General features: G+C 45.1%; 1 protein-coding gene across 2 annotated transcripts in view; it reads right to left on the bottom strand.

Moving 5' to 3' along the window:
* The window catches only part of TSHR (thyroid stimulating hormone receptor), a 255,027-nt gene that overhangs the window by 9,187 nt on the left and 222,618 nt on the right, over positions 1 to 23,222 (bottom strand). For both annotated transcript variants that reach the window (XM_029597705.1, XM_029597706.1), the window contains one exon: positions 19,912 to 20,100. In XM_029597705.1, coding sequence (XP_029453565.1) covers positions 19,912 to 20,100 — 189 coding nt within the window. The remainder of the gene's footprint in view (positions 1 to 19,911; positions 20,101 to 23,222) is intronic.

Below are 23,222 nucleotides of genomic sequence, written 5' to 3'. Positions count from 1 at the left end.
AGAGAGAAAAGATACATTCCAAGACTTGGGATAAATGGCTTTTACAACTTGATAAATTAAAGAGCTGAAGAGGTCATACATTTATCCAAGAACTTAACTGTAACATCTAAACATGAAAGAACAGCTGGAAAGATAATTTATCCTGTGCACATCAATTCAGTAAAACTATTGTCGGAAACCAGTTCAGCTTCCAGTGTGCTTTTTACTGCATAGTGACTTTAATGATCATTAGTGCTGTTATCATCATTACTGTATACAAGAACTCTATTATAGGCAAATACCAAATGCAATTCATAGGGCCTTGAAAGTCATCGCCCCCCAGCTCAGAGAATCCTGGAAATTAAAATAATTGGATGTGTACCATTAATGATAGTAGATGGCTTGCAAGGGGCTCTGCTCAAACAAATGGTAATGGAACCTACGAGAGAGGGTGGAATACTTGATTTGGTGCTCACTAATGGAGATAATGTCTCTAATGTTCAGCACCAGTGATCACAGATGGCATTGTTCAATTTTGCAAATAGGACACAGAGAAGTCACTTGAAAACCTGAGTTTTGAATTTCAAAAATACGGACTTTGTCAAAATGGAGGAAGAACGAAAATGGGTGAGGTGGAACAACAGTGGGCCAAGTTAAAAGGAGCAATTATGGGGGAGCGAGAGGAGGAAGGAGTGCGGGCTGTCGGCCACCCCTCCCCGCAACTTGCCATTAAGGAGAGCTCCCTCTGTTACCATCTGCTGAGCCTTGAGTGCTCATTGCGAGAGGAAGCCCTGGGACTTTGGAACAGCTGCGGCAGGAAGAGAGAACGTGGAGCATGTCGGAAGGGGCGTGGCTACCCTCCTTAAAACCATCAGCGGTGCGGTGCGTAGATGACGCCGGCACGACGCCTAAGCCACGCGTGCCGAAGGGGCGCGCGGCTTAGTCCGGCTTCATCCGGGTGAGTTTGGGTGTTTGGCCAGGAACTTTGTTTTTGCCAAATTTTCTTTGGATGGGGAAGAAAAGAAAGGTAAGGACTTTGACTTCATCTCCAGTGCCGCAAGTGAGCACCAGCTCAATGGATCAACACGTGGTGAGGCAGAGGGTTGATCCAAGTGAGGACGCTATGGGGAGCCTGTCATTGGCTTTCATCAGTCCAGGAGAAGGACCCATTTTACCACCGCAGCCTTGTAAGAGCCCATCCACTGAACTGGCATCAGACCTGGTAGGAATTCATCCCCTGGAAGTAAGCTTGGTAACCCGAGCTGGAAACCAAGGGACTGAGAAATCTTTAATTGAAGTGTTATCAGGAGAATCTATACCAGCTCTTTCTAGTAGCATTGTCAGAGATATCTCTCCTGACAATGTTACTTTATCTGATGTATGGAAAATTATTTCTAAACTAGATAATAATATTGCTATAATGAATAGATCATTGTCCACTGTGATAAATGTCAATACTAAGAAAATTAATGAGCAAGGGATAAGAATTTCAGTGTGTGAAAAAGAGGTATTGGATTTGAAAGAGAAAATGCAAGTGGTTCAATCATCTGGTAATACATTTATGCATGATAGTTTAAATATTCATAAGGAATTAGAACGAATGGAAAATGCTTTGAGGTTAAAAAATTTGAGACTGGTACATTTTCCAATTACCCGTTTACTTTCACCATTAGAAATGTTTAAAAAATTTCTTAGGGAAGTATTAATGTATGCAGATGAGGAATTTCCTAAATTATCAAAAATATATTACTTCAGTAAGAAGAGAGAGAGAAATATTCAAGATGGTGGGATGGAGGGAAGTTTAGGTATTTCTACCTTCTTGGAGGAGTCTCTAGACATAATTGAGAATAGGGCTACTCTTTTTATCTCCTTCCAGTCAGAACAGGACAAAGATAAACTATTCAAAAAATATTTTTCCTATAAGGATGTCAAGATTCAAATTTTCCCAGATGTTGCTAGAGCCACCCAAGCAAGGAGGAAAACCTTCCTGGCTTTAAAACAACGAGTGGTGGCTCTAGGGGCAACTTTCTTTCTGAAATTTCCGTGTATATGTTATATTAATTATAAAGGGAAAAAATTTGGTTTTTCGGATCCGTTGCATCTAGAGACATTTTTACTAGATACAGCAGTATCAGAAGTTTGAAATATATTGTTGGTAAAGGGTCCTTAAGAGAATTGAAGTCTCCTTCCTCCTTATATTTTGTTTAAGTAAATCTAGTTATGGTCCCTAGTGATTTAGAAGGGACCTATAGATGTTTCTTTTTCCTAAATTAATGTTGAGGTTCTCCCCCAATTATGTTTTATGTACACCAATTGAGTAAATATGGTTGGAAATGTAATTTCTATGTTTTTGCTTTAAATATTTGGAGTACATATTGGTAAATGTGTTTTTCATGATGTAATTAATGAAAAAATTAATAAAGAATAAATTATATTTAAAAAAAAGGGGCAATTATAAAGGCCACAAATCTATGTGTTAGAAAAGTAAACAAGAGTAAAAGGAAAAAGAAACCGATCTGGATCTCTAAGGAAGTGGCTGAAAAAATAAAGGCAAAAAGAACAGCATCCAAGAAGTATAAAGGATCCCACAAAGAGGAAAACAGGGAAGAATATCTGGTGAAATTGAGGGAAACGAAGAAAGAAATCAAGATAGTAAAAAGTCAGGAGAAAGAAAGGATTGCCAAAGAGCTAAAGCGAGGTGACAAAACATTTTAAGACGGAAGGTCCGACGTGGAATAGTGAAATTGAAAGGTGACAAGGAGCAAGGTATAGAGAGAGACAAAGAAATGGCAGAAACATTAAACAAATGCTTCAGTTTCATATTCACTAAAGAAGACCCTGGGGAAGGACCATCACTTGTTAATAAGACTGTGGAAGAGGGTGGAGCAGACAAAACTCCATTTACAGAAGAGAATGTATGGAAAGAGCTAGGAAAACTGAAAGTGGACAAGGCCATGGGGCCTGATGAGGTTCATCCCAGGTTACCGAGGGAACTCAGAGATGTGCTGGTGGGTCCACTGAATGACCTGTGCAATAGATCCATGGAAATGGGAGTGGTGTTGTGAGATTGGCGAAGAGTGCTGGTGGTCCTGTTATGGTTATAAGGTGTTCGAGTGGATTCTTGGGTTACTGCAGTGATGGCCACTTCCAAGGGGAGGAGCCCCGTGAAGAACTGCAGTTCTAAGCTAGACTCTATACACGCAGACACAGAGAAGTAGTATTTATTGTACAGCTTGATGGTACTGCCCGGGGCGGGCAGCAATGAAGGTACTCCAGTGAAGTAGTCCAGAGGTCCTCAGCAGAGGAGACCAGTCACACATTCGAGTAGGTGATAGGCAGTGCGGCATAGCAGGGACAGGTCCCAGATGTAATCCTGAGCGCTGAAGCTGAAGGTGAGACAGACTGAAAGGGTTAGTACTCACTGAGCAGAAGCTGTATTGTAGAAGGTTCTGGAAGGCAGAAGTTGTTGAATGGCAGGCACCAAATTAGAGAGAGCAGGCCCTCGAGAAGCGAGTACCCGGTATCCTAGGTTAGGTACCTGAAATAGAGCAGAAGGACCCTGAGGAGCGGGTACCCAGGTTAGTAAAGAATACCTCGAAGGGCAGAGAGAGCTTCCTGCGGCAGCTGGAAGCGGCAGAGCAGCTTAGACATGAGGTGGTCCAATCTAATCCTTGCTAACTCAGTTTGTTAGCAAATGAAGGGCAGGCTAAATACCAGGATGTGATGACGTCACTCGAAGGGGACGCCCCTGAGGTTCCCGCCTCGACATGGATAAAGATGTGGGTGGCATGCGCGCGCACACCCTAGGAAGCCCTCAGGAAAATCATGGCGAACACCGTCGCTATTGCCGATCCGGGGACACTGGAGAGAGCAGCATGAAGGCGCGACAGCAGCCATCTTCCAAGGCTTGAGGAGAGAGAAGGAAGAAAGGTGAGGCACAGAGGTTGAAGCTGTCTGAGATCGACGGACGCAACAGGTCCCACTTGATAAGAGTGGTAGCAGGGAAGAGGCCAGAAACTCCATTGCGATGGAGAAGGTACAGAGAAGGGCTACCAAAATGATAAGGGGAATGGAACAACTCCCCTATGAGGAAAGACTAAAGAGGTTAGATACTTCACTTTCAATGCATATCCTGCTTCAACGGCAGGGGAGAAGAAAAACTGATACTTCACGCATATCCAGCATGGCTCTCTGCTTCAACGGCAGGGGAGATGAAAAACTGATACTACAAGCATATCCAGCATAGCTCCCTGCTTCAACGGCAGGGGAGAAGAAAAACAACCAATAAGGGCTGAATGGCACGGTCTGGGTAAAGCAGATGGGCATGGGTGTAGCTTGCTTATTGCGGCGGTTACTTCCCCTACTTCCCCTACTACCCATAACTAATCAAGCTTGATATTTCACTTGGTTGCAGCTCCATCACTGCTCTCTACATTAATGGTGGGGGTGGAAGGGAAATAGAACCAAAGAGCTAAGAGAAACAGATAAGTATGAGAAAAAAATGTGAAGCTTGCTGGGCAGACTGGATGGGCCGTTTGGTCTTCTTCTGCCGTCATTTCTATGTTTCTATGTTTCTATGTTTCTATGACTTCTCAGCTTGGAGAAGAGACGACTGAGGGGGGATATGATAGAGGTGTTTAAAATCATGAGAGGTCTAGAACGGGTAGATGTGAATCAGTTATTTACTCTTTCGGATAGTAGAAAGACTAGGGGGCATTCCATAAAGTTAGCATGGGGCACATTTAAAACTAATCGGAGAAAGTTCTTTTTTACTCAACGCACAATTAAACTCTGGAATTTGTTGCCAGAGAATGTGGTTAGTGCAGTTAGTATAGCCAGTTAGTATAGCTGTGTTTAAAAAAGGATTGGATAAGTTCTTGGAGGAGAAGTCCATTACCTGCTATTAAGTTCACTTAGAGAATAGCCACTGCCATTAGTAATGGTTTCATGGAATAGACTTAGTTTTTGGGTACTTGCCAGGTTCTTATGGCCTGGATTGGCCACTGTTGGAAACAGGATGCTGGGTTTGATGGACCCTTGGTCTGACCCAGTATGGCATTTTCTTCTTCTTACAGGCCAGTTAGCCTCACCTCGGTGGTGGAAAAATTAATGGAGACCCTGTATCTACAATGCGGTGGGATGTTGGACCCAACGTAGCATGGATTCACCAGGAGAAGGTCCTGTCAGACAAATCTGATTGATTTTTTTGATTGGATGGCTAAAGAAATGGATCGAGGTAGAGCGCTCAATGTGATCTATTTGGATTTCAGCAAAGCTTTTGATATGGTCCCACATAGGAGGCTTGTGAATAAAATGAGAAACTTGGGAGTGAACTCCAAGAGCATGGATTACAAACTGGTTGACTGATAGGAGACAGAATGTAATGGTAAATGGAACCTACTGTAAGAATAGCCAGCACAAAACTACACCTAGTGGACTGCTAGCTAGCACACGTCAGCACACTGTGACGTAAACTCTGGGAAAACGAAACTTAGACTGGACTTATTCTCTGGAAGTACCTGTAGGAGGGCACCTGTTCATAGTAACAGAGCACGTACACATGCTAAAATTTATTAATTGGCTATAAGGTAATGGGTGGGCATGTGCAGACATCTGTTGATTGGCTGAAAGAAACCCTTAAATTACTGTACACACACGTTAGATCCTTTGAGCAGGCTTAGAACTATATACCACTTGTTTTGTGTTGCTTCTGCTCATGGAGGAACCCCACCTTCCTCCATAAATAAATCTCTCACTTTTATGATTCTTTAGAGCTGGTTTTTATTGGGTCAATTAGTCAGGGGCTGACTGCCCATTTACACTACTCTGAAGAGAAAACCGTGCCTTCATACTGTTGATGCAACTCCAACATTGCTCTCTGCTTCAATGGCAAGGGGTAAGGGGTTCAATTTTGGGGCCGGTTCAGTTCAATGTCTTTATGAGTGCCATTGCAGAAGGGATAGAAGGTAAAATTTGTCTATTTGCAGATGATACTAAGACCTCAATAGACTGAATAAGCCTGAAGGAGTAGAGAGAATGAAAAGAAGTTTAAGAAAGCTGGAAGAGTGGTTGAAGATTTGGCAGCTGGGATTCAATGCCAAGAAGTAGAGAGTCATGCATTTGAGGTGCAGTAATCCAAAAGAGCTGTAAGTGATGGGAGGTGAAAGACTGATGCGCACGGACCAAGAGAGGGATCTTGGGGTAATAGTATCTGGAGATTTGAAGATGGCGAAGCAATGTGACAAGGCAATAGCTAAAGCCAGAAGAATGCTCGGCTGCAAAGAGAGATGAATAATCAGTAAGAAGAAGGAGGTGATAATACCCTTTACAGGTTCTTGGTGAGGCCTCACTTGGAGTACAGTGTTCAGTTCTGGAGTCCATATCTCAAAAGAGACAGACAGGATAGAGGCGGTCCAGAGAAGAGAGACCAAAATGGTGTGGGGTCTGTAAGAGAAGACCTATGAGGAGAGACTGAAGGATCTGAATATGTATACCCTGGAAGAGAGGATAAGACCTTCAGATACCTGAAAAGTTTTAATGACGCACATTCAACAAACCTTTTCCATTGGAAAGAAATCAGTAGAACTAGGGGTCACAAAATGAAACTCCAGGGAGGCTGACTCAGAACCAACATCAGGAAACATTTCTTCTTGGAGAGGATGGTGGATGTCTGGAATGTCCTTCTGGAGAAGGTGGTGAAGATGAAAACAGTGAAATAATTCAAAGGGGCATGGGATAAATACTGTGGATCCCTAAATGCTATAAGATGGAAATGAAGAGTGGTAGCATGGGGATAACTTGCTGATGTGGCGGTTACTACCCTTAACCAATAAGCCTTCATACTGTTGATGCACTCCAACATTGCTCTCTGCTTCAACGGCAAGGGGTAATGGAGAATTGGATTCAAACAACAACCGAGAGCCCTGATGTTTATGGCCTGGGACACTGATAAGCATGGGGGTAACCTGCATGCAGACTGGATGGACCATCTGGTCCTTTCTACCATCATTTCTATGTTTTTATGTTTGAGATATGGCTTCTGGAGCCTCTATCCAGAAATATCTAGCCCAGGGTTACATAAGATAGTCATGATGTATAAACTGCTGAGCAATAAGATGTTCCATGGATTAATGCCATGTTACGTTTTTATAATCCTAAGTGCACGCTCAGATTTTCTCAGGGAGGCCTCTTAGATGTTCCTTCATTGAGTCTAGCAGAGCTTGCTGAGACTCGTGAAAGGGCATATTCAGTAGCAGACCAACCTTTTGAAACTGATTACCAGCCATTCTGGAGAAAGCTCAAGACATATTTGTTCCAACAAGCCTTTCCCTCGATCAATTGGATGATCTTTATCAATTATCAGCTTCAGCTTTGGGCTATGGAGAAGCAGAGATTAATTATGAGATTGGCAGGTTATGTTTTGCATTATAGGAGAAAGAGATGAAAGATTGTATAAGTAGTTGATTTTTTTTTGTACCTGCATTTTATCACATTATGATAGTTTTTTTCTGTACACTGCCTTGAGCTGTGGATTGAAGTGTGATATATATATATATTTTTAAAATAAATTACATCTGAGAATGTGATAGTACTGACTCCTGGGCAATGTCACTGGTTTTGATTCTCACCGACCACAGTCATATTTTTTTATATAGAGATAATTACCCCTACAAGGAAAATATTCTTCATGCCGACCACAGATTTTCTAACATGCACGTGGCTGTGCGTGCATGTTATAAAATTGGGCTTAGATTTGTGCGCACCAGGTTGCGTGCACAAATCTACGCCCACGCCTAGTTCTTAAAATCCGGCCCCCAGTGCGCTCCCCACCCCCCTCCCCCCCGCTGTTATTAAGGGAGATGCGGAAATATGGGACAGTACCAGGTTTTAAAGTGAACAAAGAGAAGTCTAAAATATTGAACCTAACTCTAGGCCCTGGGGAGTCTCTAGATATTAAAAGTAATCTACCTTTTAAATGGGCTAATGGGAACTTAAAATATCTAGGCATCCAACTGGGGACAGATATGGGGAATTTACTCGATATTAACTATGGCCCACTCTTGAAGGAAGTGGCTGCAGTCTTGGAGAAATGGGAACGACTAAAGTTGTCCTGGATGGGTAGGATACATACTATCAAGATGAATATTCTGCCTCGATTCTGTTACCTGTTCTAGACACTACCAATATATATACCCCCCCAAAACCACAAAGGAATGGCAGGGGAATTTACTCCGATTCATTTGGAAAGGCCGACCACCGAGAGTAGCGAGACTCCCTAAATGACAGGGGGGTCTAGGGATTCCTGACCTGTCTCTTTATTATGCTACATCCCAACTGCGAGCAGTAATCTATTGGCATGGAACATCCACTCGTAAGCTGTGGATGATGATGGAACAGGACTTTGTGGGTATCAGTTCCATGAAAGAGTTAGACTGGTCCACAGGCACTGCTCCAGACTCCATACAAAAGATATTTCCATTCTCTCAGGACACACTTACAACATAGGCGAAATATAGAAAACTATTGGTAGGAGAACAATCTATATGGCTCTGTTCCTTGTTCTTGTCAAACTCTTTCCCCCAGGAATGGAGAGAGCTATGATTGCTATCTAGAGGTGGGTAGGGATCATACGGCTAGAGCACTGTGGGGTGGGAATTCAATACACTCATTCGAAAAGGTGTCCCAGCTATATTCGCTGGTTGACAGAGATAGGTTCGCTTATACACAGCTCCTTTTCTTTACAAGATTGAGGGGAATCCCACAAATGCTACAAAGGAGAAAGTCTACTTTTGAAGTACTCTGTCCAAAAGCGGATAGCGTGACCAAGGCGATATCTAAACTATACACACTCCTGAATGGAGAAGGGGTATCAAAACCAAGAAACATACTGACTTGGGAAAGGGATATGCAGGTGGACCTAGAGCTTCCGGATTGGGACCTATGCTATCAAGTGACAGGAAAGAATTTGGTCTCATCAGGAGTCATTGAGAATGGTTATAAACTACTATATCAGTGGTATCTCACTCCCCATAGATTGAGCAAGATATTTTCGGGCTCTGACAGGCGAATCTGGCACCAATGTGGGAATGGTGGGAATGTACCAAAGTGGTAGACTACTGGAACATGGTCGTGGCTTTTATATTAGAAGTCACAGGGTATAAGATCGAAAGAAACCCTAGATGTATGTTACTTTTCATAGATGTATGCACTTTAGATAAGAGAGTCTGCCATTTAATGCAAAATATTATTGTAGTGGCATGCTGCAAGCTTGCAGCCTAGTGGCATAAACCCGAGACACCTCAGAAAGCCCATATTAAATCCAGACTGTCTAATCTCTACACTATGTATAGACTGATGGCACCCTACCAAAATTCGAAAGGACATGGTCAACATATATTGAATGGCAGAAGACCCAGACTGAAGAAGCGATTCCCACAATAGCAGAAACAGATTGAGTCTAATCTCATACCATCATACTGCCACCAGATTGAGAAACAGATACCTCAATGTGCACCACACGGGTGCACATTGAGGGATGGGGGGAACTTCTATGGAGGAGGGGCACAGAGGGATAAATAAAAGCAACACAACTGAATACAAGATTTCACTTTCTGGGTGTTCACACATAGGTTTATTACATATTTATGGTAGGCACAACACTGAAATTGGTATTACAGGTTTGGAATGTTCACTATTAAATGATGTAATTTGAATTACCTATGACTAGGTGACATTGTGATTTTGTCATTGTGTATTAAACATTTAATAAAAAAAAAAAAAGAATGCTCTCACCATCTCCATGGAAACACCATAATACTGTGCACAGTGCCGAAATCCCCACCTTTATGGGAGAAGGTGACACTCTGGGTCCTCCAGGTTGGAGGACAGATAGTTCACTCCTTGAGAGTCAACTCCATGAGAGAAACCTGGTCGAGGTTTCTCAGGATCCTGAGGAGAGAAAACTATGTTAAATTGCTGAGGTGCCTCCGACTGCTACGCCTCTGGAACTTCTTTCTGGAAAATAGGCAAAAGGCACCGGAAGGGCAGCTGGCACCCAATCTACAAAGAAAATAATTGCTTTAATGAATATATAGAAATAAATCCAGGGACACCAAGTTCAAACAAATGTTTTCCATTTTTATAGTAGGGATTTTTCAACTTTTCTTTGTGTAAACCAATGCATAATTGACATTCAACACAAATAAGGAACACTTCTAACAGAAGTACAATAAAGCATTCAACTTATAGCAACTAATAAAGATTTAAATCCTCCCCTATATGGGTAAGGAATATTAGATGATGAACACAAAAGTCCCTTTCATGCAATCAGAAAGGCAGGATCTTCTTGCCTTCTAGGCCTCTTGACCGGCCAGGTCATCTGGTTGATTGAAGACAAAGCTCAGTTGGGAAAAGTCCAAATGAAAACAATGCCTTCCTGAAACGAGGAAAACACCCAGTCTCTCTGGAAAGGATAATTCTTACCCATAGGATTAACCAAAGCAATAATACATTTCTCTTTTTAATGTAAACAACATTTTCTCCCCTTCTAGAGCAACAGAGAACTTATTGGATATTGAACATTTTTAGATCAGCATTGTATAATTACTGCTGGAGAAGCGGCCCAGAGTAGGCCTTTTAGAAATCTGGGTGAGGCTTGGACACAGCCACCCCATAGGGCAATTGACTTACGATGGAATACTCCGTTGGTGGTCGCGAAACTTGCTGATATACAATGGCATGCTTGTGAATGTTGCGCCCCAGCCTCATCTCATGCATCCTCCAGACCAGTGTACTGGGATAATCCATAGGGCTCCTTCTGAACTCAGGATCCGATGAATTTTTTACAATGCGGCAGTCTGCTTCTTCCCGCAGCCATTCTTCCCTGTTGTTCTCAACAAACTCCATTACATGCATGGGCTCATATGGGTAATAGAGTCCAAAGTCTGCCAGTACTCTTCTGCAGACTATTCTTTTGGCCTGAGAGGCCCTTAGTAGATCTCGTGGATTCCCACAGGTACTCAGCACCACCCAGGACTGGTTGGTGACATCAGCGTGCATAGCTTAGTCAAAGAGCACGCTGGGCATGGTGATGCGAGATGGATAACACTGTTTCACTTACATTGGGTGAACCAGGCAGAGATTATTCTGGCAGCCCCACATCAGGGCAGCTGCTTCCTGCTCTTGAACCACTTCCAGAGGAGATACCTGAACTTGATGGGACATCTTATCCTTTCATCACCATGTCACAATACTCCCAGTAGCTGGTGGGTTCCAGGGCAAACAGGTTTACCCTAGATGTGGTGATGATAAATCTCTCTTGAGCCGTTCTTGCACTACCATTGAGTGGCTTCACAACCCCCAGTTCTGGATACAAACACTAGGGTCTCCTGACAACCTTGGACTGACCAGGTATTAGATGATTTCTCTCCTTGGTGCCCTGAGTCCCAGGGCCGCTGGAAAGATGAACTTGATAAACCCCCGAGAGTGGGGTTCGGTAGTAGAGGCCTTCTCATGGCTGCTCACCTTTCTTTACTTTCCTCCTTCTCTTCCACCTCTAACTCTTTCTCACAGAAGGCCTCCTCCACAATGACTCCCCAATCTCAGGGTTCGGCCTCTGGTGTGAGCCAACTCAACTTCTTTGGTTATTGCGGTTGCTGTTGTAATCGGCCCCAAAACGGTATTCACTTCTTCCAAGGCCATTGCATCACCTCCAGCAGCTGGTATCGAAGACTTGGGTACCTCCTCAGGCATGGCTCCCTGACAAGCGGCATGGTCTCCACTCCCCCCTGAGGTATCAGAGGGTGAAGTTGAGCGAGCCTGTTAAGCAGTCCGATCCAACTCGGTAAGGGATAGGGTTCCGAACTTCCTGGCGCTGTCCGCGTGGTTGGAAACTTGGCCTCCGTGTATAACATGCCCATGCACTGGCAGCATTGTAGCGGTAATGGCTGCACCGGTTGTAAAATGCAGCAATCAGCGCATTCCATGGGTCCCATCATGCAGGCTCCCTTCAAAGTGATTTTCACCCTCCCTCTGGGGGTAAAAAGGATTGGTGTTTCGCCAGCATCCGTCGTGGTTCACATTGCTGCTTTTGTGGTCACTGCAACTTTGCTTTCTGGGGAGCCAGAACTGCTTCCAATCCATTTTTTTCCATTGAGCCCTCCTCTGAGCCACAAGTGGATAACTGACTGCCACCACTGCTGGGACACACTGAACTGGCCATTTGAATTTGGAACAGTGTTATCACTCGGCGTTGTCCTCGTTGCAATGTTTCTTGCTGTGACGCCACACAATGCTGGCCAGGCTGTGCCTCATACTGTGTGATCGATGTGATGACATCATTCGCGCATCCCAACTCTGGTTCATTTCATGACACCAGACACCGACATGCGCTTTGTTTTGGCACGTACGTTTTCGGCAGGAGCAGCTTTGGTGTGAACGACGGCCATCTTGGTGAAGGTTGAGATTTTTCTTTATAGCATTCCACAGCGATCAGCAGTTGCAATGCAGCAATTAGTAAGTCCACTTCGATACGATGTGTGCTTTGCACTTGTTCGAGCCCGATGTTGGGCGCCATTTTATGTATCCCCCAACTCCAGGTGCAGACTGCTCCCTGATGAGGCCATAAAATTATCTGTTGTTCTCGTGGGGACAGGAACCTTCCCAGGCTAGCTGATCCCTGACTCTTCCTTCCAGGGCCTGGATTCTTGGTCGACTGAGGGAGGAAGATGGGGGCTAAGGGTGGCTCACATGTGTCCTTTACCTTTGTCCAGGGGCTGGGTGTGCCAAAGAAAGACTGGAGACACTGTATTAATGCCAAACAATTCTTTACTGATGAGAAGATGAAAAATCCACAGCAGCACAATGGTTCCTCTTATCGCAATGTCCTCCTCAATCTGTGCAGGAAGGTCAAATGCCAGCCAGGGGAATTCCTACCCTCTCGGGCTTGGAAAAACAGGGTCCCAGGTGGGCAGGGCGTCCTTTTGACTGGCAAGGATATCTCTCTCCCCAGCACCGGATGGGTAACGTCTCGAATGTTAGTCTTTCCCTTTACTCACAGTTTGTTGAATTAGTCTTGGTTACTGCTTCAGTCCTTGTTCTTGAATCCCAGATAGGGAGGATCCCTTTTAGCAGGATTATTAATGCTCTGGGCAGAAGGGACGGGCAGTCTTAACATCCTCCTGCATCTTGAAATTAGATTTCCAAAAAATGACCCTGAGGGGAATAGCAAAAATCATCCAGTGAGTGGACTGGAAAGGGAACCCCCTCCCGACCCTGGCTGAGACCACCAAGCAGGGCTTGCTTGACTAAACCGGCTGGGCCTGTAAAATAGCACAAATCTAACTCCTCACTACCTTCTGTACTCCGTACTTAACCCAAGGGACTGCGTCCTCGGCTGTAGCTGCGGAGCTGTTATATAGCATTATCAGTGGGCAGGTCATGGCAATCCCTGCATCTGCATGGAGCTCCCAAAATCCATCCTGCTCTGACCAGCTGACACTGTCACCAAATACCCAGGGCTTACTGGTAACCCGAGAAGTGCCTGGGCTACACTTGTTTGCTTGGTGCAAAGGTGGCAGACCTCATGCGCCACCGAGTCAGATGTTAGAGAGTTGCTGGGGAAGAGCCTTCGGTCATTGTACTCCTGGGTACCAATGACCTAGGAAGGTGCAGGAGAGAAACTAGAGGCTAAATTTGGGAGGGAAACTGAAATCCAGAACCTTCCCAACATCATAGTTCCTTGGTAACCTTTATCTAAAACATTCCCATTAAAATTCAAACTAAAGAGCTCATCACTATTTCCTATGCCTTCCAGTGGCGGATTACTGGTATTGCAAGAGATAGAGACAACTTTAGTGCTCCCCCACCCAACTGCCAAACTTTAGATGTGAACCCAATTTAGGGGGCCCCGTCACAAGAGAAGGTTAGAGTAGAGAGGCTGAGGTAAGAGCTGAAGTAGCTCAGGTGGATGTAAATTAGAGCAGACATACACAGATAATTCCAAATTATCTGTAGCAAATGCTGATAGCAAGCAGGTTGTCAATAGAAATAAATACCATACTTAACGCAAATGCCAGAAATCTAAATTTAAGATTGACAAGTTAGAATTTATGGCACTGAATGAAGATATAGATATTAAAGGCATTTTATAGACCTAGTGGAAGGAGGCTAACAAATGGGTCACTGACACCCCTGTAATGGCCCTTTGGGCTCATTACGATTAAGGGACAGAGTAGGCTGGAGCAGTAGAAAGGGAACAATTGAGGGCGCTGGGTTGGCCATCCCCTTGTGAGGTTATTTAAGCAGCTCTCTACTGAGCGTCTGGAGGCAGTGCTTTTGGGTTTTATAATTAGGTGGAACTGCAGGCAGGTTTTTCTGAGCTGGACAGTGGCCTACTCTGAGGACTCAGGCAAGCTCTGTCTGGGAGTCCTAGAGCAAGGCTGGGAAGCTGTCCTCCAGTCCGTTTACTGGCTGGCTGGGTTGGCATACAGGTTTTTTTGTAGGGGTTTTTGAGATGTTTCATAGTAGGAAGCCTGAGAGACCCCTGGGTGTTACTTGTAGAGAGGTCACGGGGAAAGCTTTCTCTGAGGGTTGAATGATGGAGAAGACCTGCCTCTCTGCAACCTCCTGGAGGACAGAGCAATGCTGGCGACCTGCTGTAGAGACCTTCTAGGGATTTTTGGACTCAGTTTGGGGAAAACGTTTGGTTAAAACTTCTGGAAGTGTTTTGCTACCCCCTCTTCCTGAAAAAGGAACATCAAGAGCTGTGTGTTCCAATGGAGATGCCTTCCATCCCGGGGTTTGTGAAAGAGAGAGAGAGGGAGAAAGGCTGAGACATACATTTGCAGAACCGCGAGTAAAACCATCTTGAAACCTCTTGAGGATGCCATCTTGGAGTCTTTGCCCTTGTGGAGAGAGAGACATTTTGGACTCTGTGCAGAGACTGTGTTATTCATTTTTTGTCAGTTTTGGAGGGGTATTTACTGCCCACACAAGGGATTTCCCCTGCTCTGGTGATAAAAGGCCTAAGCACAGACAGAGGTAAGGACGGTGAACATTAAAAATCATCTCTGGTACTGAAGACTATGTTAACTGTGCCACACACTCGTCTGATTTACATGCAGTACATCTGGGCCTCACACACAGTAGTAAAGGGTTACACCTCTCCCAGGAAAAAGGAATACAAGGTCACTCCTGTCACTCTGAGAAGAGATTTCTTTGTCCCCTCCTCCCCAACCAAAGGACTCAGGCCCTGGGGGATAGGCATGTGTGCAAAGAGCTAGCCTGTGTTTTCCAGCCCCAAGAAGAACAAAATACTTTTATGGTCCCATTGGTATCCAGCAGTTACTCGGTGATGGAGTTACACCAGGATACAAAATATGTTGAAGTGACAGAGCAGGCCAAACTGGTGGGGAGATGGCACTATACGTTGAGGCTGGCATAGAGTCAAGCAGGATAAAAGTCCTGCAGGAGACAAAATGCACTCTGGAATCTTTATGGATGGAAATTCCATGTGTGATGGGTAAGAGTATAGTAGTGAGGATGTACACATGCCCACCTGGCTAAAATGAAGAGATGGGCTATGAAATGCTTACAAAGATTAGACAGGTTGATAACATTTGAAACACAAATTACTCTGCACTGAACAATGTGGAAGAGGCAGATTATAAGACTTTTAATAAATTAATTATGCAGAACGTAGCTAATACAAATGATGATGTTCATCCTCTGAATACTTGCTCCAATGTGATAATGAAGGCCATGAGAGCTGATCGAAGTAATTTTCTTTCTGAGTTTGTGAACACTTCTTTGATGGAAGGTCATCTGCCTGGATTACTGAAAGAAGCTTCAGTAATCCAGGTATTCGGACCCGCTGGATTTTGATAACTATTGTCCGATTTCTTCTTTGCCTTTCTTCTAGCCAAAGTTTTAGAAAACGTGGTGTTAAAGAAGCTGCATAATTTCATCAAAGAACAATGCCTACTCAATGATTTCCAATTTGGATTCTGGATGGCACATAATACAGAAATATTGCTTTTGTCAGACTCTGACATTTTCCATTGGGGTTCTGACAATACCACCAATTTTTTTTCTGATATTGTTGGATAGTTCATCCACCTTTGATACCTTGCATCACTCTATTATGCTTCATTGGTTGAAAGAAATAGGCCCCTATCTATTCTATTAGTAGCCTTTTTTGAAAAAATGGCTGATGAGACCAGTGGCATAGCCACAGGTGGGCCTGTATGGGCCGTGGCCCACCCAACCAGCATTGTCTAGCAGCACACAAAGAGAGGCCCAGTCACAGGGCCGCAGCAGTCACGCTGGGTGAGAGGAGGAAGAGGTCCGCAAGGCCGCCAGTGGACCTCATCCCACCGCAGACAAGAGAAGAGGCCTGTGAGGCCGACAGTGGACCCCATCTCACTGGCAGCCGAGAAGAGGAAGAAGACTGCGGTGCTGCAGTGAACAGGAGTGGGATTGGGAGGCCGGCAGTCAAAGAGAACAAAAAGCCCCACCAGAAGGCGCTCATTCTCCTGCTCCTCCATGTGTGCCGGCCCTACGCATTAAAAACCTGTGCAGCCAGTAAGTGCTCTATGCTGATCTCGAGCATTGCGAGATCAGCATAGAGGAGTGCTAGCCGTGCAATTTTTGAATACTGCGAGCAGGTAACGAGGAGCAGCAGCAGAAGAGGCTCTCCCTTTTTCTACCAATAGGGAGGCTGCCTGTGTTTTGTGTATGTCTATGTATGTGTGTGTGTGTATGTGTGTGTGTGGGGGAGAGGGGTGGTGAATGGGAAACTGCCTGGTTGTGTGTGTGTGTGTGTGTGTGTGCGAATGTGAATGGTAGCCTATCTGGGTGTGTAGGTGTGTAAATGAAAGCCTGCTTTGGGGGGGGGGGGGGATGTGAATGAGGCTTACCTGGGGGGGTATGTGTGAAAGAGAGAGCATGTGGAAGTGAGAACTTGTATATGTGGGAGTGGGAGCCTGCATGTGAGAGTGAGAACCTATGTGTTGTGTTTGTGGGAATATAAGCATATGTGTAAGAGCATGTGAGAATGAGAGCCTGTGTGTGTTTGTGGAAGTGGAAGTCTGTGTGAAAGAGAGCATATAAGAGTGAGAGCCTATATGTGTGTGTATGGGAGTGGGAACCTCTGAGTATGTAAGAGAGAGCATGGAGGAGTGGGATCCTGTGTGAGAGAAAGCGTGTGTTTGTGAGAGAACATGTGAGAGTCTGTGTGTGTAAATGAAGGAGGAAGGAAAGAAGACAAACAGAATAGGAGACCCTGAAAAAGGGACATCGGAGAAAAGAGACTGATTAGAAAAATAAGATCAGACAACAAAGGTAAAAAAAAATTATTGTGCCTTTCAGCAATTGGAATATGCCATCTTTGGGAATGTGCATTTCTTATATATTTGTATTTTGCTGTTTCTTCAGTATTCCAGTGCTCACAGAGGCTGAGGCTGGTTTCTCAGCCTTTCCATTTCAGTTTTGTCTGCATGTTTGTTTCTAATCTGTAGTCCCTTATTCTGTCTTAGGTAAGGCTCTGTCTGTGTTGCGCATGTGTAACAGAGGTGCAGTATTTTGGCTAGCGTGAGGTTTCTCAGTAGGGATTTGGAGCAGTTTGGCTTGCTCTGCATGCCCGCTACTTAGGGTATTAGTGTTCTAGGGCTTGGTGTAATGTTTGCCTTGCTGCCTTTTTGTAGATAAGGTTGCTGCTGTTTGAGGCCTGGGAGTTACTGCTGTTATGGTATGATACGGCATGCGGAGGTTCTAGGTATTTATTTATTTATTTATTTATTTTGCAGGGTTTGTGTTACTACACAAAATGTTTGGGAAGGGAATTTGTTTTGCTATCACCGAGGTGACATCAGAATTTGATTTTTTTTTTTTTTTTAAGAATGTAAGAACATAAGATATGCCGTGCTGGGTCAGACCAAGAGTCTATCAAGGACTGGAGCTGCTGAGATGACCGGAGCCAGACTCTCCAGTCCAGGAACTGGAGTCACTAAGATGACGAGATCTGGACTCTCTGGTGCAGGAACTTGAATTGCTTGGTGAGCTGACGTCATCGGAGCAGCTGGTGCAGGAATCCCTTGACTGGCTGGAGTCACTGAAGGAGCAGGCGCCTCCTGGGACTGGCTCGTTGAAGGAACACAGGTCAGAGTGTGGCCCCTTTTTTTTTTTTTTTTTAAATTAAGAATTTTCCATCAACGGGAGATTCAGGAGGCGTCAGTGTGCAACGTGAGGGGCAGGAGAGCTCTTCCTGCAAAGGGGATGGGCAGAATCTGGGAATGCATATTGTGCTCCCAGGAGCGGTGCGGAGGAGGAGTCTGTTAAGCAGACTTTGGGGGTTCAGTTTAGGGGGTTCCTCCGGAGTCTGCTGAGAGGAGTTGAAAAAAGTGAGATGGGGGTTTTCTTGGGAGCCAGGGAGGGCATCAGAGGGTGGTGTTCCTGTCCCTGGAGGAGGCTGAAGCCTTCTGAAGGAGATGGGCTGGATGCGGGGGATCTCCAGCCACTGCAAGTAAGTGGGAAAGGATTGTTTTGGGGCCATCCTGCAGCTGGGATTACTGTGAGCAATTTCAAGGAGAACTTTACACTTTCCCTCTGGGCTCAAAAGTGAGAAGCTGAGGTGCCTTAGAGCGGTCGGCTCTTAAGAAGAATAAGAGCTAGGCCTGCGCCAGTGTGATTTTGAATGTTTGCAAGAACTGTAAGCCCTTTCTTTCTGACCATGGCATTATTTTTTTTCTGGACTCGGACTTCTGCACTGCCTGAAGCTTACTTGAACGCTGGCCGACTCGCTGGAGGAGCCGGCAGAGGGACTGGAACCGGAGTAGGAGACGGATGGAGCCAGAGTCTTCGGTGCAAGAACTGGGCCAGGCACTAGAGCTGCTGCAACTGGAGCAGCTAGGGATTTGTATTTATTTATTTATTTATTTACACGTTTAGAAACCACACTACTTCAATGCTCATGGTAGTTTACGGTACAAACAGACATTTAAAAAAAAAAAATCTAATCAAAAACATGGAGTTAGAATCGCTGGAGGCACTGGAGCCACAGCAGCCCAGACAGCGGAGTTGCTTACCTGTAACAGGTGTTCTCCGAGGACACACATGGGTGACATCATCAGATGGAGCCCAGCACAGAGCTTTGAGCATTATCCACTGGGCACGTGCAGCACACCAGAAGGCCACGCATCCACGTAGGGGCCCCTTCACTCTCGTCTTGTCCGTGGAACCCACAGGTTCTTGCCTTTCCTGCTGCTATATCCCTGATATCTTATCTGGTTAACTTTAACCACACAAGTTATCCATTTTACCCTTTTTAAGAAAACAAAAACAGCCTCCATGTGGGCAGGCAGTGCTCAGTTTTGAAAATATCATTTATCCTATAATAGTCCCGCGATCTGTGCGCACTCCTGGGAGCGCAGTTAACAGTGTGCACACCGGGGCTAGCCCACTGGCTCCTGGCTTCGATTAAGATGACCGGCTCAGGTCTTCCATTCCCCAGCTCAAACCGAGCTAGGGGAGGCAGCGGAGGTAGCGTTCACAGCCCTTTGTGGTCATTGTGCAACAGCAACACCTGGTGGCCAGATTTAGGGTCCAGGCTGGCACCTCTCCTGAAAGAGCCCTAGTGCCTGGCTTCAGTCCAGGACTAAAGGATGTTGGGAGAGGATTTAAAACAGGGGGGTGGGGGGGGGGGGGGGAATCCCCAGGCAGTTCCAAATGAAGCCTTGTAGAGCCGGATCCCAGCCCTGACTCCAGCTGAGCTGGAAGGCCACGGAAGGAGGAGGACACTGCTGTGGGGGGAGGAGCGTGCATGCTACGGGTAGCCATGCATACATTTTGCTGGCCAGAGAGGTTAATCTTCAGGCAGGCCTATTTGCCCGGGGGAAGTTGCCTGGAAAATCGTTTCTCACTAGCACTGGGTCTTACCCTTTTCTTTTCTTCCAGTTTTTAAAGGCGCAGCAGTGGCTGGGGTACGACAGGACCGCTTTCACCAGCTGCAGGAAGTTCTGTATCGGGGGCAGCTTTTTCAGGCTCCAGGTATTCTGTGCCATGAGCTCTCTCAGGTGTTTCAGTCCTTTGCTTGGTAGGCCGGTGACCCCGGTTTGTGAGACATCTCTGGAGGGAAAAGAAAAAAGGCAAATGAAGACATTAAACTGGGAGGTGTGCGCTTGCAGAGTCTCTGTCGAGCTTAGGAACCAATGGCCGGCTTAGTCTCGGGGAAGACTGGGCTCACTGCAGGCTGGGATACCCGGGGGGACGTAAGACCCATTGCCAAAATTTATCCAGAGAAGGTGCAGACTGTGAGCTTTTCAAAGAGGGGAGCCGAGTGTTCCTCAAAGCTCGTGTGCTGCGAGATCGTTGATCCCATGCTTCCAGCGCCTGTGCAGTGATTCTGAGCTCAGCCTGGTGTCAGAGAGCTGCCAGGGAGGGAGGTGGATGTGCAGTCCCTCTGCCAACCTAAAAATCAGGACACAAATAGCTTTTTTTCTTGTTTTTTTTAAACCAAGTTATTAGTTTTGGAGGCATGGTAGCGAGCAAAAGGGGTTTGACAAGAGCAGAGCTATGGCATCTCCCCCCACCACAGTGGGGGGAGATGCCACAGTTCAAGATATGGAAACATGTGCAAGACAAAGATGACTGCCTATCAGAGAGAGAACTGGTGCTGCAGAGCCGCCAAGCCTCATCTTGAAGACTGCACCTACGGCTCCTGAGCCGCTCCATTGAGAGGGGCAGAGAACATCCCACCGCTCACAGCTCTTCTTCGCACGAAGGACACGCTGGGCTGTGCTCAAAAATTCAACTTCCTGCATCTCTAAAGGGAAAGACGTAGGCTTTAGGTCACTGTTAAGAAAATGCACTTATTAAGGGGAGCAGTTATTAACAGAACTAGCGACTGAGAGCTGCATGTAGTGAGGAGATGAATTGTTGAGTACATGAGAATATGTGCTACATTAACAGCTTGAGATGCGAGTAGGAACCAAGAGCAGTGGGATGAACTTTTGAGTACATGAGAATATGTGCTACATTAACAGGTTGAGATGCGAGTAGGAACCAAGAGCAGTGGGATGAACTTTTGAGTACATGAGAACACGTCCTTCATTAAAAGGTTGAGATGCGAGTAGGAACCGAGTGCAGTGGGATGATTTTTTGAGTACATGAGAACACGTCCTTCATTAAAAGGTTGAGATGCAAGTAGGAACCGAGTGCAGTGGGATGATTTTTTGAGTACATGACAACACGTCCTTCATTAAAAGGTTGAGATGAGAGTAGGAACCGAGTGCAGTGGGATGAATTTTTAAGTACATGAGAATATGTCCTCTAATTAAAGCTTGCGATCCTGTGAAATATATCTGTATCTTGTTACTCATGATTTTGAGCAGTGGGATTTTCTGTAGTATATTGTTTCCCTGATGCAGCCATGTTGATAGTGAAACATTGTCAACATTGGGTTTCTATTTATGATAAGAATTAATAATATATAGGATATTTTGGGGATTGCAATTGGGAGATATTGTAATTCCTAATTGGGACTGCACAATAATATAATTTTGAAAATTAAGGACAGCTTTTTTTGCACTATTGTAATTTTGTAATAGATGTAATTGTTCATATTTTGTAAAATATTTTCAAATGTATTGTGGATATATTGTTATTTGATTTTTTAAAATTATTAATGTGAAATAATTGATGTTTTAAAATGTAGCCATTTAAAACATTTTTAATAGACTAATTGGTTACAATTATTTAATAGTGGCTGGAATTTTGATACATTTTTGGAGCTTGGTTTATCTTCCTGAGATGGCAATTATATATACCTCTTCAATCAGTGCTATACAGTCTGGGGTCAATATTCAGATTCTATCCATTTATCAAAATTAGACAGCTAATTTAGCTTGGCTGGATACGTTTTCCGGCTAAGGCTGTGTATTGCTACTTAGCCGCATAACTTATCTGGCTAAGCAGCATCATCCCGATCCACCCACATCTTAGCCAGCCAACTAGATAGCTGGATAAGTGTCTTATCCGGCTATTTAGCGGTCACTGAGTATAACTGGATATTCCATTTGATTATTCATCTCTCTGACTCTCCCATCTTATTTTTTAGACTTCTAGCATTTGTATACAGTCATTTCAAAGTATGCTTTTTGTTTGTATTAACAACCTGCTCATCAGTTGATAGGGTAATTTGAAATCTTTTTGTTCTGTCTACTCTTTACTTACAGGCACCTGGGATATTTTAGCATTTATTGCAACCTGTCTCTTGGGATGCCCTAACTTCTCAGTTCCATTAGTATCCTTCGAAGATTCTTCAATCTGAACCATGTGCTCTGGAGCGACTGTCGGCTTTCCCCCGTCATCCAGTTTAAAAGCAGCACTATCTCCTTTTTAAAAGTTAGTGCCAGCAGCCTGGATCCACTCTTGTTAAGGCAGAATCTATCCTGTCGGAACAGGCTCCCCTTTCCCCAGAATGTTCCCTCTTCCCTGCACCATCGCCTCATCCATGCATTGAGACTCTGAGAGCTCAGCCTGCCTCTGGGGACCTGGGCATGAAACAGGAAGTATTTCTGAGAAGGCAACCCTGGAGGTCCTGGATTTCAATTTCCTACCAAAGAGCTTAAATTTAGCCTCCAGAACCCCCTTCCTGCAACTTCCCATGTCATTGACACCGTCCTATATTTCCTGGCACCTTTCTAAGTATCTAAGCATCCGGCTCCTCTCCAGCACTCTTTCAAAACTTATCTAGGTGGCACGTAAGGTCCGTTATCGTTACAGCAGACGGGCCCACCAGCCTAAAGATTGAATTACCCATTCTAATGACCATCCTAACCCTTCCCCCACATCCTCGGTGCCAGTGGATAAAGCATCACCTGGCTGGCATATCCTAGCTACAGAATCACTTCCTGCCACACCAAGGTGACGCTCTCCTGCCTGGTGATCTTGTTTCTCCAAGGAGGGCTAGACTGGAGGAGAGACCACTCTACTATGTCCCTGAAGGTCTGCTCCCTAGAGCGCTCTGCCTGCCTCAGCTCCTCCAGGTCTGCCATTCTGGCCTCCAGAGACTGAGCTCGCTCTCTCAGAGCCAGGAGCTCTTTGCACCAGCTGTACACATTCATCTTCTCGCCAAGAGGTGGATCATCATACGTACGGCACTCGGTGCAAAAGACTGGATAGCCTCGATCTTGCTGCTGGGCGTCTGTCTGCACCTTAATTTGTTGAGCTGCTAAGGATTTAAAGGC

The sequence above is a fragment of the Rhinatrema bivittatum genome, chromosome 4 (assembly GCF_901001135.1).
Source record: "Rhinatrema bivittatum chromosome 4, aRhiBiv1.1, whole genome shotgun sequence".
Classification (NCBI taxonomy): domain Eukaryota; kingdom Metazoa; phylum Chordata; class Amphibia; order Gymnophiona; family Rhinatrematidae; genus Rhinatrema; species Rhinatrema bivittatum.
The sequence above is the reverse complement of the archived record's forward strand: the minus strand, read 5'-3'. Positions and strand labels throughout refer to the sequence as shown.